At 31.0% G+C, this 19,764-nt stretch overlaps 1 protein-coding gene across 4 annotated transcripts in view; it reads left to right on the forward strand.

Moving 5' to 3' along the window:
- LOC143229520 (prolyl 4-hydroxylase subunit alpha-1-like) overlaps positions 1 to 17,415 on the forward strand; it is a 41,366-nt gene extending 23,951 nt beyond the window's left edge. For 3 of the 4 annotated variants that reach the window (XM_076461977.1, XM_076461978.1, XM_076461976.1), the window contains exons 10-14: positions 2,525 to 2,678; positions 4,766 to 4,831; positions 12,633 to 12,698; positions 12,855 to 12,951; positions 13,184 to 17,415. In XM_076461977.1, the coding sequence (XP_076318092.1) occupies positions 2,525 to 2,678; positions 4,766 to 4,831; positions 12,633 to 12,698; positions 12,855 to 12,951; positions 13,184 to 13,254 (454 nt within the window). In that variant the 3' untranslated portion in view covers positions 13,255 to 17,415. Of the gene's footprint in view, positions 1 to 2,524; positions 2,679 to 4,765; positions 4,832 to 5,847; positions 5,876 to 12,632; positions 12,699 to 12,854; positions 12,952 to 13,183 lie in introns of those variants that run through there. The other variant, XR_013015915.1, reaches the window with a different exon arrangement.
- The last annotated feature ends 2,349 nt before the right edge of the window (positions 17,416 to 19,764 follow it).

A 19,764-nucleotide genomic window follows, 5' to 3' on the forward strand; every position in this document is an offset into this window, starting at 1 on the left:
TTGGGGATATCCCCTCTAAACTACATAATAATAATAAATATTGGCAGTTGAGAAATATTTTCACACTGTTTTATAACAAATATGAAAACATTTACAAAAATAAATTTATGATAATACAAATAGTAGAAGTAGTTGATTACCTTTAAATAGTTAAAATTTATTCAGTATAGCCAGGACTGGAAAGAAAAACTCCAAGTAGCTGGTCCTGTCTTTTCTTTCCTGAGTTATACTTGAATAACTTTACTAGGAAAGGACTACACAATTCTTAGGTAGATTGTTTAGGCAGAGTATTCATGATGGAACTTTGTAGAATGGATGACAACTGCCTGTTGTGGAGACACAAGTGAAGAGGATGATGTTTTGAAAGTCTTCCGCCTGAAAACGAAAGGTGGATGACTTTTGAAATGTTGTCCTCTACACTTGTGTTTCCACAACAGGCATTTCCCATCCATTCTACAAAGTTTCATCAGAACTACATAAGTTTTGAGGTTTGATATATAGTTTGTTTTAAGATTTTTTGAATTTGTATTTAAAATGTTATCTTTTTAGAAAAGGGTCAAGGTTAGAAGTAACCCACAGTAGAATGATTAGGGTGGATCTATTATTATTTTCTTACTTTAAGAACTATTAGTACCTTTAAGGATGGAGGCTTGGAAGAAGAATTTTCGGTCAAAATGTGTTAGGATGGTTCCAGTTTATTTCTACTCTTGACAGTAAAAAGTGCTTTTAAGAGTAACTGCTTTTCCATAACTGGCTGAAGACAGCAAGGGGCAGTAGGAGTTGAGACATTGTGGGTATAAATATTCAATTTATGTTTGCTGATTAGTTTTTCAACTGCATTTGAATTTGGTCTGACAGATAGGATATCCAAACACTTTTAGGTGTTATCAATACAGAGAATTTCCATTACAAGTTTAAGATTGTGATAAGAAATTAAGATGGAGACTCTAAAATATTAAGTCTTATATTATGTTCATTATTGTTTCATAGTGATGATATTTATTGCCTTGATATTTTAATGATAATAATTTTGGAGCTGTTTCTTTCATTATAATGCTCTGTTAAAAATTATGTGAAACCTTCAAGTTTTATCTTATCCATGAACCAGAACTGTATGGAATAGCCACAAGGCACTGATAAATTTAACATATGCTGCCATTGTTTTTTCTTTGTCATGAATTACCACCCCTTGAGTAAACTGCACTTACCTCTCAGTATGTGAGGATTCTTCCTATCTTTTGTGTTCACTATAATCAACTGAAGTAAATGATTGAGAAATGTCATGTCAAATTTAAATCACGTCAAATAATCCTCATTGTAAATTTATCTTTATTCACATTAAAATTTTTTTGAAATTTTATACATTGTATCTAATTAATGAATTTGAAGAAACCATATTAATTTGTGTAATCATTTTCAAAAATCAGAAATAGAAATATGATATAATATCTAATCACCCATTTATGATCAGAAATAGAAGTGAAATGCTTTAACCAGTATTTTATCACCCACTTATGATTTACTAATCAACTATAACAAATGTTGCATCTTATTTGTATATAACTCAAGAGGTGAATTCAGTACTGTTGTGTTTCCCAGTCCACTGTTGCCAATCAGATGTGTCTAAATTTTAATACAGATTTACAAATATAGAGTTTTTTTCAACAACAGCAAACGAAAAATAAATAAATAAAAGTGAATAAATATAACAAAATATTTATTCTCAATTATTTTGTTTATTTACCAAACTGTCTAACTTCTTTATTGATTAATTCAATTTTTGTGGGATAACCAATGAGTGAAAACAAAACAGCTGCATAGCTCCTCCCCCATACATATTTATGTACTGATAGTTCTACATACATCAAAAAATGAATTGATGTGTCAGATATTTATTCTACCTGGTTATAGAAGGTTAGAATTATTAATTAACATTATTTACAAACACTTTAGTCTGAATATCACATCATTGTTTTACAAAAAATGTAGAAAAAAATTTCATTTAAAAACCTATCTCAGATAAACATGTTCAATGAACAATATTCACAAGGTAAGTAGTAAGGGGAGGTATTAGAGTGAAAACAGTTCGAGCTACTTCAGATACTGCAGTTAAAGGTAATATTGTTTCATATATGATGACTATAAAACTTGCATATACTTTTAGTTTTTCAGACATAAAATAAATATGAACCACTGTGTTCTAATTAATTTACAATCTCTTGTGTTTTGTGCAAAGAAATTGGAAATAACTTAAAACCTACCTGTGCAACTAAAATATTGTTTAATTTTTACTCGCCAGGGTATTAAATAACATGAATTATATTGCTAAGGTGAATTATTTTTAATTCTTAGTTAAATGGTAGATAATCAGTTTAAAATATAAATGTATGTTCTTAATAATTGTTTTAATTGCAGGTATTCTATTCTTTGGCATAGATAATTAAGTGGTTTTAAAATATTCAGAAAGAAATAATATTCCTGAATTCTTTTGAAAAAATGTTAAGTTATTAATATTTTCTAATAGTGCTTGGCTATCCAATGAGGAGCATGAAGTAATAGCAAAGATTAGCCAAAGAATTGAGGACCTCACTGGACTAACAATGTCAACAGCTGAGGAGTTGCAAGTTGTAAATTATGGCATTGGTGGACACTATGAACCTCACTTTGACTTTTCCAGAGTAAGTGAGAGGATATATATGTTTAAGGTTTAGTTTATAACTAAAATACTGCTTAAAAATGATTTAACCTCTTTGCTGTGAGTTCAGTATAATATACGTGAGTTAAGCATTTATACTATAACTTTTGATGCAGCAATGTGTACCTTTATAAAATTTGGTACCCTTTTAGTAAATAATGCAAGTTTATGTACACAGAAAATCGGGGTTTTTTAATGAAGTATTTTTACTAAATATACGTTTGAAAATATCGAGTCTGTTTCATTACTAGTTCGAGTGCAAATTTTTTTGCATGTTATGATTGAAAATCTATTTTTAGTCCCACAAACACCAGATATTATTTGTATAATCTCTAAAACCTTCTAAATACATTTCAAATGTTTATTTTCTGTAAAACTATATTTTATCTGTTATATTTTCTAATCTAATTATATGGAGTCTGTAAATTTGACTGACCTAACCTCCATAAAAAAAATTATGAAATAATATAAATTATCCTTTTTCTTGTTCTATAGTTACTACAAATTATAGCATGAAAATACAGGTGTTTAGTCTAAATAGTTTAAATGTCATAACATTATACATTTATTTATTTTTATTATTTGTTTTATATTGACTTTCAAGTCGTACCTAGCTAACATTCCAGAAGTTGCATTGATGTGGTAAATGTGTACTTATGTTACTGTATCCAGTAATATAAAACTGACCTCTAGTTACAAAGTGACCTGCTTTTGCTATGCATCAGTGAACTAATATTTTATATAATATGGTCAAATTTCAGTTTTTATATAATATATATGTATATAGATTATTACTGTTTGTCTTCAAACATAGAACAGTAAATAAAGAAGTATAATATAAAATTATATCTTCTTGTTACAATGACCTTTGTACTCATTTTCTGCTTTTCATAGGCTGCTAAGCCTTTTCAAAATTCACATGTGGGGGATGTGAAAGAATGTTTTTAGGTTTATAAAGCAAAATAAATCATAAATAACTTTATCAGCATCACAGAATTTTACTATAATTTATCAAGCTTAATAACTAAGCTGTATTTATGTGAAAGAATATGTAACTTTGAACAAACAGAAGACACACATAACCTACCTGCTTGAAATCTTGGTTTAAAAGAATGCAGTGGTTTCCTAGAACTTTAAAATGACTGAGAAAGCTACAAGGAGTATATTCTTAATTTACAGTTGGTTATTTAAGTATCATATATTGAAGTAAGTGTGTAGAAAGGACTATTTCTAAAAATGGAAAGTTTTTAGTTGGGCCATATCTCAACAAATATAAAAGATAGGTAGTTCTTATTTTATATCCTAGGTTGTTAATATTGGTAATTGGAGTTCCTAATTTGTATGAAACTATAGACTTTGTATTTGGACATCACAAACATATAATTGGGACCAATGCTACATTCATCATACCATGTGACACAAATAATATTTAGGTGTGTTCTTTTAACATTTACTTTTAAATTAAGAGATTGACTGATATATAAAACAAAAATTTGGATTATAATCTACAAGTTGATTCCAAACTTATTGACATAAATTCATAAAATAGTAGTTCGATAAATTTTTGAATTCAAGTAAAAAACTCCATGATATGGCTTCTGAACTGTGACCCATCACAATTGGGTTAAGCTAGCTGTACTTAATATTCAGTATTATGAGGTCTAATCATAAATTATCAACTAGCTTTTATTCTAGAAGGTAGATTATACTGGATTTTAAAAAGTTAAATATGAGATACAAATTAAAAATATAGGTTGAAGTCAATGTTTCAAGCACTTTCTACTGTGGAGATTTCTACAAAATTACAAAGTTTTGTGAAGAGCACACAGCTGTTTATAAATATGTTTACAAAGATTGTTTTGAAAGGTGTTTTTATAATTTAAAGTAAACCAATTTTAGAGAGTAAGGCTTAAATAAGCAATAAATTTATTGAAGTCAGTCAGTTGTAAAGTCAGTGTAATTGATTTGTTATATTAATGCTTTCAGAAAAGTTTTTATATTTTTAAAGCAGATGTTTAAAATAAATTGTTATAGTTAAACATGAGCTGTTAATGAGTTGTTATGTTACAGCGAGAAGAAACCAATGCCTTTAAAAGTTTGGGAACTGGTAATAGAATTGCTACTTGGTTGAATTATGTAAGTTTGTTTTACTTTATTTATTTGTTTTATAAACATCTGATTGATTATTTATGTGAATAATTAATGGTATAAGATTAACAAGTAGATTAAAAAGGCTTGTAAGTAATGTATAAAAATTAAACATTTTAATCATTTTATGATTGTCTTATCTGTTAAAGTTTTATTATTGTTGTCAGACTGATAAAATGCTGTTGATATAATTTGGCAGCTAATTTTTGTCATGAAGAACAATTTCTAGGTTTTAAAGTACAGAATAGAATAGCCCTTTCTTTCTATTTTTTACAACTACAATATCACCTTTCATTAACTACTTTCAAGTAGATATATAATCTAACAAAATAATTTTCAGAAACAAAAGAAATGTTTGAAAAATTATTTTAAAAAGTTTCATATTTGTGGTTTGTTCCTAAATTTTAACTTCTCATGATATTCCCATGGCAGAATTTTAATGACAAATAAAGATTAAGTGGGCAGCAGCTACCTAATTCAGAATGAAACTTTAGAGAAAATTTTGGACATCTGATCTACAAAAATATCTTGAGTAAAAAAAGGTATTGTTTTTTAAAGCAATTTTGTCTTTCATACTTACTGATAATTCAAGCAGCTTATTCATGATAAACAAAGGTGTAATGGGTCTGTTGATAAAATGGTTATCCTTCAAAACGTCTTCTTCTCCACCTGAAAAGTTTTCTTTTTAAATTAGTCCTCTGAGGTGTTCTTTACAAGTGTCACTTTGAACTAAGCTGTTTCATCATTGTCTGTTCATTGGCTATAGCTACATTTAAAGCTGAGCTGCAGTAGTAATTGTTCAGACAATGTGCTAGAACATCATAAAAGGATTGTAGTAAAGAGCTGTACTAATAAAGCCACTAACGTCTCCCAGGAAAGTGATGTGAGAAAGGAGGCTTGGATGACTATATTTTCAAAGGATGATAGTTTCTGTACCAAATATAAACCTGTACTTTGGGATGGGTTAAAAAATTCTGTGAAATTGATAAATACATTGTTTTCAGGCAAGACTACTTGGAGCAGCACAAATAAGTAAGTTGGAACATTTTTTTTTCATTTTTATTTACAGATTGCACTAAATAAATGTTCCAAAATGAAGAAATGCCAGTTTTAAAATTGTTTATATCATTGGAAATATTTTCACTAAAGTGTGAAATTTGATGTGCAGGTATGCACTCAATACATGAAAGGTGCTAACTAGCCTTGATATTGTTAAGGAGCCACCAATACAGTATAAATATTTAGAAAATTTAAGTACATTATTTATATCCATGTTAGTTTTCATGTAAATCAATACAGCTAAGCCTGAGAGCCTCAATTAAAACATTGGCCAACCCATTTTGTGAGAAATCTTAATGACTTTCCAAAAGTTAGTGTCAAAAGAAGTTAAAAACTATCTGTTGCATAGTTCAAGTAAACATTTAAATATGTAACCACATACAACAGAAAGTTACTAAATACTATTTGTAATATGGAAAGTTAGTCACATTAAAAGAATGATTTTTACAAATTAACAAGATAATAAGTAATAATTTTATTAACATTTGAACATATAAGCCATAAACATCATGTAAGATAAATTATTGTGTAAAACAAACAACACTACTCTTCAGACTGTCTAAGAGAATTTAGGGACATGTTCAGTAATGCTGTGTGGTATTCCCCAGTATGTAGTCAGGGCCTACTGACTGGAAGGTTGAAGATTATGAGTTGTGAATCTGATTATGTCTCCAAAGCCTGACTGAGTGCATCAGGAAAAAGGAGGCAATATGAAAGTTGCACAACAGTTTTTATTAACATACAAACAACAGTTACTGTCACCAGACACTGAAGAAAGCAGTAGCAAGAGAGTGTACTGGTTTGCCAAGAGAGAGGAGGGAAGTGAAACCTTTGTGTAATCTCTCACAAGTCCAGTGCATACCCTTACTTCCTATTATAAGGTCAATTACAATGCTAAGTTACAAAATTAAAATAAGAAAGTTGTTAAAAGATAAACAAAATCTCACCAAAATCTGAACAAAATAATTTGAATGAAAAGGAACCTTAGTTGTAACCAAAATCTCCAAGACTGTTAAAAGTTTGATTAAAGATAAATCTGCTGAACAAAGCAGGACATGGCTTTTAATTCAAAACACAATAACATGCAAAGCCATGCTGTGCATGTCATTCCTCAACACTGTGACCTTTATCAATTACTGTCCAAATGCAAGGGAGAGAGAATCTATGATCATAACCAAGTTCACCAATAGAATAGATAGTCTTCTGTTTGGAACATCAGAAGCTTTCTTTCCTGTTTAAAAAAAAAAAAAAAAAAATCAATTAATTGCTAACTGGTGAACTAAGTTCTGGGCAGAGCTTGAATCAGGAAAAGTTGGATGAGTTTACTTGAGGGACTTTCACTATCCAAAAAGAACTGGAAGAAAAGATGGGAATTATGAAATACATATTAATGAAGGGAGTATAAGACGCATTTTAGCACCCTGTGTCAGGGTAGGAAATAAGGTGAAATAACGCCTCACCCGTAAAAGGCAAAGGTTACACTGGTCAACAAAATTTTTGTTGCATTTATATCAAACAATTGGTATTACATAATTTCTTGCCCTGATTTCAGATCTGAAGTTAGTTTTTTCCTCAGTGCTCTACTTTTTTTGCAATCAAGGTATTTGAAAATCTCAAAATTTCGTCATCATCACATTGACGTCGTAGTCTATCATGAAAAATATGTGATAAAATATGTTATAAAACTCTTTAATATAGCTGGGCAATAAAAAAGAAAATGCAAGATAGTATAAATGTATTCAAGTTATTTATATTAATTCAATTTATTTATATAAAACTGATTAGTAGATAAGACATTTGCTACTATGAGGAGGGAAAGCTCAATTGCAGTCTACTCATGCATGAATTTCCGCTTGTAGCTCTTTGCGCTTGTGGACTGTCTCAGGGCATTCTCGTTTAATGCTCCAGCAGTAATCTGCCATCATATGTTTGTCCCATCTCCTTGGTAACGCTCTTCCATGGTCTTGAGGTCCTGATGGAACCGCTTGCCTTGCTCGTCACTTATAGCTCCTGGGTTCTCAGGGAATCTATCAAGATGACTGTACAGGTAATGGAGTTTGACACTCATGTTACATCCAGTCACGTAAAAGCTGACAACATATTCGCTACAAGGGTTTCATAGTTGTCAGCTTTTTTTATTACCGAGAAAGTTTGCCATCACCGCCACAAATGAAAGCCATGCAGTCCTTTCCTTGTCGCTCATCTTTCTGGCAAATTCTTGATCACGCACAAGTGCGCACGAATCTGTGGTCCATCAAAACACCTGTCTTGATCTTCTCAAGGACAAACCAGGGAGCACAGAAAATATGTGTTGAAGCATTCACCGTCAGTATTCAACGCCTTCATAAACTTTATATGTAAAAACGGCTCATTTGGGTTGAGAAAATATTTTACACAAACTGTTTCATCAAGCCCAGCATGATATGGAGAGGAGGAAATATGATCTTTTCCTCAAATGACAGACAATTGATCGTTGACAATATTTGGCATACCTCCTTCAGAGTCTCAATGTATGGGCCACTCCTTCTGGTTCCAGTGCTTTTCTCGAGCTCGGCTGTCCCACATGCAAAGATAGCAGGGGTACTTTGTAAATCCTCTTTGTTGACCTAGGAGGAAAGTAACCATTTTGAGGTCCACACAAATTGTCCAGTTGTGCTCGTGGTATTTTAGTAGGTCAGTCACAGTCTTAATGACATTATATTCCTCTCGTAAATACACAGAGTGTCCAATTGGAACAGCTGCATAGACATTGTCATTATGAAGTAGAACGCACTTCAAACTTTGCTTAGAACAATCTAGAAATAATCGCCAGTCATTTGGATGGTATACTGGCATCCCTAATTCCTGGAGAAGACCTGAGATATTATGACAATAAACAAACATATTCTCCTCTGTAAAATATGGCACAAAAGCCTGCTCCCATTTTCGAAGTATGACACTTTAGTTGTATGGCTCAGCTGATTCTTTTCTTGCATCCTGGAAGCTAACACTTCAGCTGCATTTTGGAGAGACCCAAATCACGCACAAGGTCATTCAACTCTGGCTGGCTAAACTGTTGAGGAGTTAATGACTGTGGGGTCTCATAAGAAGGATCGCCAGATTCTGAAAGTATTTCTTGAGTTTCATCAGCAGTCTCTTGCTCTTGGTCACTACCCACATCTTCAGATGGAAGAAATCCTTTAAAAACTGGGATTGGGAGCTCATCAGAGTGCAGAGTAGGTCGGATTGCTGAGGGGATACTAGGATATGAGATTTTGTGTCTGTTTTTCTTGCCAATGCCCTTTGTATTGACCAGACAAAATAGCAGTCAGTTGTGTGGTCCATCGGTTCTCGCCAGGTCATGGGAATTCGAAAGGTAAACCCTTACGCTTCCCTTTTGTCCAGTCACGCAGCATTTCCTCGCAGTTATGACACACAATATGTGGGGCCCATTTCTTGTCTTGGTCACCAAGAGCAAGTCCAAAGTACGCTTTATAAGCACGCCTCAGAAATGATGTTATATTACGCCTTTGACGAATAAGCGTGAAGCATCCACAAATATAACAAAGCGTCCGGCTTGTTCTCACATTGACGTCTCCTTGTAGCCATGATCAGATCTGAAACAAAATCTAAACAATTTTAATATCTCTGTTGATAACATAAACGTGTAAGTAATTAACACGCTTTCCGCGATGGGACCCACCGGTGTCCACTATTGTCTTACCTTTAACTAAGTTGCAGGCAAGAGACAAGTGTAACGACAACCTCACGCTATCATAGCTCATGCAGCACTGAAGCTGACAGATGTACAAGAGCATCGCAGCAGTTGCCGGTTTGCCAATATAGGCATCGCAGGAAACGTGTTAATTTGACCACAAACGGCTAGAATGAAAAACTTAAAATTGCATTAAAACTAGAGCATGTAGAGCTGAACCGTTTTCATATTTGAATTTAGCAGGTCACAAAGGGTAAGAATAAGTAAAAAAATCTTATGCAACTGAGATTTCGAAAAAATTTGTTGACCTGTGTTATTGTTTTCAATCCTGCATATTGATAACATAACATAAAGCTTTTTTCTAATATTCATTAAATTTGGTATTAGCATTAAGGGTTCTCCATAGTTTAATTGTTTAAGTTTTGGTGAGTGCAAGTCAAAGTTTAAAGCTACACTAAAAGTTTGCAACATAGCATAAGGTTCATAAATTTTTATTATTTGGTACAGTTTTATTAACTTCAGGTGAATGGAATGCAAAGAACAAGGTCAGTCAATTTTACTATAATGGTAACAAATTAGGATTTTGAAAAAAAAAGTTCAAACTTGAGAACAAATTGAAATCAAAAGTTCTTGCAACTCAGACCTATATTTTTATGGTGAGGAATAATTTGATATATATTTTATGTTACTCATTGCAAAACTAAAAGTATATTGTGGAAAGGGGTTGCTTAATTTTAGGAGAACAAAGCTTAATTATTTAACTAGTTAAAATTTGCATTAAAACACAGCTGCTTCCTATAATGGGTGTTGGGTATGAGATAAAAAAACTAGTTCCAACATCAGTCACAGACTGCTAAATATTTAAACTGTTTACTCTTATTTTCAATAGTGACCTTCATTGACATTTTAAGTAAACACTCCATTGTGAATCCTACTAGAGCAGAGAGGTTGATATTATAAAGCAATCAACTATTATAAGGCTCTTGGGTAAAAGATAACTTTTAGGTTGACTTACTATTGCAAAGCTTTGCATAAAAGCCTTTCCACAAGAACTTGTCTACAAAAAATATGTAAAAATGATTAATACATTTGCTGCCAACTGTAATATTAATAATTACTATCCTAGTGTTGACCACACTTCTTTTTTGCTTAACCTAGGTGACTTATATGGGTAACTATACTATGTATAATTAACTTACTGAAGCTAATGTGTTAAACCTGTTCACTGAATTATGATGAAGTTTGGAGCTTTCCTTCACATACAATATAGTCTTTCTATGATTATATTGTACAGACCATTATGTGGCACAGTTTTTCTTTTGTAAGAACTTTGGACACAGCTTCCAGAAAATAACTTGCTACTGTTTCTGTATTTGCTATGCTTGACCATTTTTTACTCTGAAACTACTAATCATTTTTTTAAGGATTATATGAAGATATAATTTTTGTAACCCAAAGTCTAATCAATCATTCTAGAACCCAAACATAACAAATATAATAATAGAAAATGTTTCTCATGGTAAACAAAATAATAATTTGATCTAAGTAAGTAACAGATGTGCTTAATTTATTGTAGCCTCGCGTGTAAGGTCTAGAATACAATGGAATACATGGGTTTATGTTCATTTCTAACTTGATTAGTGTCTTTTTTTTTTTTTGTTTATTTGAAATAACTTTTCTCCTGGATAACATAAAGGTTAGTATTGACTTTGTTATCTAATTCTTCTATGTGAGCATGTATAAAATGACAATTATATTTCATCAGTGTAGTCAGACCAGTATATACCACAAACATGACCTTATTTAATGAACTGTCTCGGCATGGTCAGGTGGGTTAATGCGTTTGACTCCTAATCTGAGGGTAGCAGGTTCGAATCCCTGTTGCACCAAACATGCTTGCCCTTTCAGCCATGGGGGTATTATAATGTGATGGTCAATCCTACTATTTGTTAGTAAAAGAGTAGTCCAAGAGTTGGTGATGGGTGGTGATGATTAGCTTCCTTCCCTCTAGTCTTACACTGCTAAAATAGGGACAGCTAGTGCTTGAGTAGCTTTGTGCGAATTTCAAAAAACAAACAAACAAATAGTTTAATGAACTCGGAATGTGTACATAGATCAACTAACAACAAGTCGAAGTACTGACCACATGATTTGACTGATATAGAATGATTATTGTGAATAGTATACTTACATCTATGTATACTTATAGCATTAACACCTGATTAATGTGATAGCAACACAGGCCTGCAAATTTAAACTTCATAAAATTTGTTTTGGTTTTAATAATGGATTTTCCATAATTCAGCTAAGCAGATTTCATTTTTTTTTTTTTTTATATCACGTAAAGGTTTTCTTTGGGGTTTTTTTCACCAGTTAGAAAAAAAAAACTCATACTTGAATCAAATTATTATTTTGTTTACCACAGAGAACATTTTTGATTATATTTATTATGTTTGGGTTCTAGAATGATTGATTAGACTCTCATGTTGAGATTGGTCTTGAGTAATCTATAACCAATGGTTATTAACATTTTAAGTAAAGCAAAATGTGATCCAATTTCAATGAAAATGGTTCACTTGTGTAAAAGTACATATGACATTTTGTGAAAAGTCTGGAGAAAAATGGATATCACTTTCAGATTCAGTGTATAGGAATTACCATAGAACATGTAGAAATTTCAAGACAATAAAACCATTGCAGGCCTGTGTAATTCATAATTCAACTCACCTGAAACAGCTGTGTTATTCCTGAACAAATGTTTTAAATGTATCAGCACTGTTAATCTACCTACAACTCAAGTAGATGTCAAAATTCATTATTTGTTTTCATGTAAAAAATAATTATTTTAAGAAAAATTCAATTGTGAGATTGATTAATGCAATTTACAGACCTTTAGTGTTTTGCTTTCCTATAGCTTATATGACAGCAAGCTGTAAGCTTATTAGTCTGTTGCCATGCAAAAATAACTGTTATATGAGTTAGCTTTATGATGAAATTTTTGACATCTCTTTATTTTCTTTTTCAATTCTTCACTAGATGAGTGATGTTGAAGGAGGTGCTACAGTTTTTCCTCATATTAATGTAGCAGTATGGCCCAGGAAGGTTAGTTTTAATAATTTAATCATTTTTATAATTGTAACTGCTACAGTATTACTTCTGAATATTTTTTTGTGTTAATAGCATTTTATTTATCCATTTGCATTAGATTTTCTCTCTTGCTTGGTTAAGTAAACGTTTTGTGCATTGTTTTGGTTGTAGGGCTCAGCAGCCTTTTGGTACAACCTGTTCAAGAGTGGGGAAGGAGACATGCTAACAAGGCATGCAGCTTGTCCTGTCTTAGCTGGATTTAAATGGGGTAAAGTATTGATAAAAACAAAACAAAAAGTTCATTGATGTAATATATGTTGATGTGTCACTGACTTAAAATTGGTAAGAGAACAAAACTTGGAATGACTGCTATGTTTTACGTTTCTAAGGGAACTATTTAAAATATGAATTCAATGCTACTAATTCACAATAATGATGTCTTCTATGATCTTATTGTAAAAGGCATTTTTATAACCTACTTTTCTCTGGTTGTTTTGTAGTATCAAACAAATGGATTCATGAAAGAGGGCAAGAATTTAGAAGGAAATGTGGACTGCATTTCACAGATTAAGATTTAGGTTATAAAACTTGAATATCCTGCATGTGAATGTGGAAAAGCTACCCTTTTTTCTTTTTTTTTCCCAAAGGATTAGTCATTTTTCTTTGTCTTGTTTCTTTTTGTTTTTTAGGTCAGTGTTTTATATTAGTATCATACAAAAGCAATAACTGAAATTTAAAAAGTGATTATTTGTTGCTTAATCATTATAATTAAATTTGTTGTAGAGTAATTATTAACATTATTTTTTTTTAAATATTACACATTAGTATCAAATGATACATTAACATGAAGATACCATTAAATAATTTACTTACATTGAATTTTGCCATCATATTGAATAAGAAAACTGAAGAACATGTTATAGTTGTATTTTCTTATTCATAACAGACTGATGTCCAGTATGTGTAGAAATTATTCAATAGAATAGCCTTCAAATAAAACTATATACAGTAAAAGCCTTGTCATCTGGCATCTTCTTGTTTGGAAAGCTCCTGTGACCAAAAATTTCAGTATCTCCAAATATAAGTGCTCATTGTATCTCAGTGGCACTTCTGTGGCTTTGTTTATTTTACTTAAAATACTGAAGCTTATGAATATTATTGTACAGTTTAAGGGATTTTTGTTGCACTTTTTTGCAACAGTTACTACATTTTCAAACTGCTTTGTTTTTGATGATGTAGAAATACTGTACTTTAGAACATTAACAATGTGTCAAAATGTTTCCTGTAAGATATTACAAGGAAAATGCTTTTACAACTTCAATTTTCATCTGTCCAGCACTGCCTAAGTCTTGCAGATGCTAGATGATAAAGCTTTTACTATGTGTATGTATATGTACAAATAATATATATACACACAAACAAACATGTTTTATTTAAAAATGTAACAAATAAAGAATATTACCTTTATATTCTTAAATCAGACAAGAATCATAAAGATTAAGCCCATGTTAGGTCAAGTCAAACTTTAAAGAGGTAATAATTTCTATATTTACTTCAGATCAGAGTGTTTAATAAATCACATTTATAAGGAGTAGGTTTAATTTATGAAACATTTGGCTTTGTTGGTGTTCATTAGCTGATTCAGCATTTATGAACACATACACACCTTTATACTTTATTATGAGTGAGAGAAAATTTGATACTATTTAGTTTTCAGTTAAATTTTTGGAAAGCTTTATTCACCTTTGGTTTTGAGGTGAATTTAAACCTGTAAACATAAAAATTCACCGGAATTAAACAAAACCCATACTGTGACCAGCTGAGCACACTATCCACTTCTTGCAGCTTAGCTACCACTAGAAATTATCATCCAACAGAGCTTTGTATTACATAAGATGTGCAAGATGGCAAGGCAGAATGTTCATATGGACAAAATTTATTTTCATTCATTTCAAAAGAACATGGGGTTATTTAGATCTACAGTTAAATTTCATGTATACTTGACTGTTTGTATCTTTTAATCTTTCAGCAGGATATATTTTGGTGAAAGAAGGTATGTAAGAACTACATAAAAATTACCTTTTACACCTAAATCCACATAAAAGCTCCATTGGTTGGTACCTACTAGAGTTGATAACATTTGACATTACTTCAAACTGCAACTTTCAGCTGGTCATAGTATAGGATCTTGTTTTTAATTGTTTATACATTGTATGTTTTCATGTTATTAACTGTTAGCCTGTTAAATAAAGTCGTGTAAAGTATCTTCTAAATGTCAAAAGTACTTGACGAAGTAACATCTTGTTTCATCAGATCGATTCATTCTCATTCTAACTAGGTTAGAATGATGTAACAAGTCAGGGAACTTTATTTATAGTTTATTTCTGATACATATCTGATCCAAAGATAAATTCATCCTGATAGTGATTTGAGACTAGTTTCAGGAACAGAGGTTATGCTGTTTGATTAACATTTAGCTCTGGATGCATCTTGTGCATCCACAAAATTTATTTAATAGTAGAATTTCTTCACTGTCTGCATTCATCAAGATGCTAAATTGTTTTAAAGTGACATTTTTATCATGGTCCTCTACACAGTGAGGAAAGATGGATGACTGATTATATGCTGTGCATGCTCTTTAATACTTGAGCTCAGACAATGTATTGTAGAGTCAAGGTTACATCTTGGACATGTAAATTTATAAGTGATGTAAGACAGGATTTCTGTAATGCATCACTTTTACATCATACATGAATTTACATATCTAAGGTATAACCTTGGGTATGTGGGCATACATTGTCTGAGCTTCTGTAAAACATAGCATGTAATAATCATCAATCTTTTGCCACTGTTTACAGGATCTTGACACAAATATCGCTTCAGAACACTTTAGCATCTTGAGGAGTGCAGATAGTAAAAAAAATGTTGCCACTAAAGAAATTTTGCAGATATGCAAGATGTGTCCTGAATTAAATGTAAGTCGATTTTGAACTATGTTGAAAAGTTGAGGAATGTGGGTTTATTAGAAATTCTAAAGAGTTCGTGATGGTGGTACTTTGGATGAAGCTGTTTTAATTGTCAACATTAATACTGTCTAACATAATTTTGTAACCCTCAATATTTAATATAAGGCATATTGAAATATGTTATTAGTACCAGAATTTAGCATAAGAAAACAAAACGTTTTGAGAGCTATTTAAAATTATCTTGTTTTTTTATGAATATTTAAGTTAAGTAATAAGAGTAATGAAAATTATTTTTTTAAATGTGTGTAGCTATTACATTTTAAGCTCTGTAATGTATTCACTGTTTGGAGGTAGCTGTTATAGAACTGTTACTGTTTCAATAAGTATAAAACAAATACTTAAAAAGCTCAAATTTGAAAGACCACTGACGAATAACTTAGTACATACTTCTAGATATGGAAAATAACTGACTGTAGACCATTATGAGAATACAAACATATTTACAGTTTTATATTTCAACATGCCTCAATATTTTATTCAATCATTTACAGGTATACTAGTATTTATAGTTATTGTTACTGTATTTAGGCCTATATTTTGAATTATTCCTTTTTTTACCTAAATGTCTGTTTGATTTATACAAAATTCAGACAAATTCTAAGTCAAACAACAAGTGCCAGATTTTTTGTGTGATTCACTATTCAACAAGACAAAAATTTCAAATTTTTGTGTAGTCCTAATAATGCATTTTTTTGTTTTGTTTTGTATGTAGTTTTTGTTAGAATTTTGTGCCAATAACAGTGTGTAAATGCTAAGTAATCTACTGCTAAAAATACTTACACAATATGGAACATATTTTAGCTGTCTGAAGCTAAAAAAAAACAACAAATATATAGATGATTTATGTTGTAATGGCCCTTGGTCAATGCCTCAGTCTTAAAGGTAAATAACATTGATTCAACTAAGGCAAGCTCTATCAAAAGTAAACATTGAACTCACATTCACTAGCAAAACATTAAGGGAACATATATAAAATACAAATTCATTGAATTTGAGTTTACACTAGTTAAAAAATATATATTATGTAGCTGAAAATTATAGTTTTGTTATCATTCATGTATAATAATTTTGAGTGATCTTGAAAGACTCATCGTGTCTTCAAAATGAATGAGTTATATATTAAATGGTTTATTTTCCCAAATTTAGTGTTATTTAGTGCAATGTTTTTATGTTCCCTACTGCCAGTGTGTGTGTGGAAATATCCAGTGAAAAAAAAAAAGTCCAATGAAAGATTCAGTTTATAATGTGTACATTTATTCGGATTAAGTAAATTATTTCCTCCTTGGTTTATGATGAGATAAGTGAACCTTGTAACTTTTGTCTCATGCTTCTTATAAGTTAAATTAAGAAACAACAGTGCAGGCTAATATACTTTTAATAGTCTACAGGTATTTTCTAAAGATCTTGCTAAACTGTAGTGTGAAAAAGTTTTAGAAACCACTGATCAAATGTGCTGCTCATTCTTTTAATTGCTATTAAATAATACCAGAATAATTTGTCAGTAGAAAAATTGTTAATTTCAAAGTTCCTTTTACTTATAATATTTACTATTTTGTAAGTCACCATTCTACTGGTCACAGAAAGTCTGTTAAAGAATGAGCATAATATATATGCATGCATTTTCAGTATGGAAAAATATTTTTCTATATCACTTTATGTATGATTTTTTATACCAAGACTATTCAATAAAAGTTGTTAAATCCAAATGTTATGTTTTAATGCATTACATCTTGTTTTTGCCTTTACATTCATATATATCAGTTTGTAGTTACTTCATCTTAACTGCCATAAATATACATATAATAACTGGTTACATGATAAATTTTCTAAATTGGCTTATGTAACTTGTGTTTGCTAGTATACCAGAATAAAGCAACATTACAGATAAGAACACTAGGCTATTCAGACAAAATGACAGTAAAATAAGTGAATATGAAATAATGACTTCAGAGTGGAATATTTGTTTTTTCTTTAATTCAAGTACATTAAAGCTAAATAACTCTCACAGATCAAGTCAGTTGGATACCTTGGAAGTAAAATTTTTGCAAGTGATTCCTTGTGAATCAAACACTAAAATATACTTAGTTTTTATCATAACGTGTATTACACTGCAACAGTAATTTGTTAGAAAGATTGCTTGTAAATATTACACACTCATGGATGCCTGCATGAAGGATCATTTGCCCCTATCATTTCCTTACATTTCACTATGGTATATTTGTGGTCATAGTTACATGAATGGAAGATAAGTCTTTTGGGCTGAATAACTTGTATTTACTTTAAAGTACACATTTTTTTAGTCTGTTAACTTGTACTGTAAAAGCTGATCCCCTACATATATTTCTGTGTGCGCACACACACACACACACACACACAATAGTAAAGTACAACAGGAACTGAGATAGAGAAGTTACTTGTGAATCAGGTAATTATAGTATCATTTGATAAGAATTTGCAGAAAGGGCTACAAGTGAATGTAATTTGTACGGCAATTTGGGTTATTTAACAATAAAGACAATAGTACGGTATGATGAGAATTTGTAACATAGTAACAAAACTTGTTCTCTATAATTGTTACTGTGGGAAAGGCAGTAGAGCAGTAATTGGTAATATCAAACAATTTAAAGTAACAGTCTGTATTTTGATAATCAGTGGGGTGGTACAGTGATAAGTCTTTGGATTTACAATGCTCAAGTCAGAAGTTTAATTCCTCTTGGTGGACACAGTAGATACCTTGATGTGGCTTTGCTATAAGAAAATACATACACAACCAGTGGTTACTTGTGTAACAAATTTTAAAGAAAACATTAGGAAATAATATTTACTGCTATCTGTATACACAATGAAAACAAATATGTTTTTGTCAGCATTTTTCTTTTGAAAAAAACCTAATGGCTTTGGAAATTAATATTTAAGTGACCAGAGCACATGTTTATCTTAATGAAATTCTCTTGATATGAAACTCCCCAGTGGCAAAGCAGTATAGCTGTAGACTTGTAATGTTAAAAACAAGGTTTTGGTACCCATGGTTGGCAAAGCACAGATAGCCCTTTGTGTAGCCTTGTGCTTAACTATAAATAAACTAAATATGAACCTATTGCTTGTGTTAAGGTAAACAAAACTTTCTTTTTCACCCTCTTTATTATAATATTTAAGAAGTTTATTTAAAACGAAAACAAAATTTCTTTTGCTTCTACAGGTTTTAGAAGAAAATAATAGGGTTATAACTTCATCAGTAAATTTACAATGCAAACAGCACTCACTATAAAGTTAGAAAAGTAAATAATAAGGCTCCTACAACCATTTCAAGATTCATTAACTGATTTTAACTATTCTCTGACCAATGTGCATGAGTATGATTTTGTTAAGAATAGCAAATGCTATTTTAAAATGTGAACATCACTTGCAGTATCTCAAGAAAATACAGGTTTCACATACTTTAGAAACTCATTTATTAAAATATATAATTTCAGTAAGGAAAATGTTAAAGCATGTATATTTAATAAATCAATTATTTTTCATATATGTAATAGACACCAGTAATTATAATACATATCTCCATGCTCATTACAACAAATGATCAACACTTTGGTGATAATGATTGTTATTACAGGAACTGCAGCTCGAGCAAAGTTATCAACATGATGTCTCATGCTGCATACAGTGTATCAGGTCATTCCATATGTAACATATGAAAATTTAATACAGAAATTGTATCATCATTTCTGTCTTTGTAGAAGGTTTTAATGAATAAAATATGTAGTAGGACATGTATAAAAGAAACCAACCCAACTCCACTTTTTCAGATCATTAATCAAATAAACAATTATGAAGATGGATGTGTCTGAGGAGCACATATAATGCTTTATGAGTTTAGAAACGGCAAAATTGCAGCAGAAACTACATGAAACATTCAAGGTGTTTATGGTGCAGAGTCTATTAATGAACGAAAATGTCGAATGTGGTTTCAGAAGTTCAGATCAGGTGATTACAGCTTAAGTGATGTGCCAGGTTATCCTGTTGAACTAAATGATGACTTGCTGCTGGCTGCACTA

This window comes from Tachypleus tridentatus, chromosome 10 (assembly GCF_004210375.1).
Source record: "Tachypleus tridentatus isolate NWPU-2018 chromosome 10, ASM421037v1, whole genome shotgun sequence".
Taxonomy (NCBI): domain Eukaryota; kingdom Metazoa; phylum Arthropoda; class Merostomata; order Xiphosura; family Limulidae; genus Tachypleus; species Tachypleus tridentatus.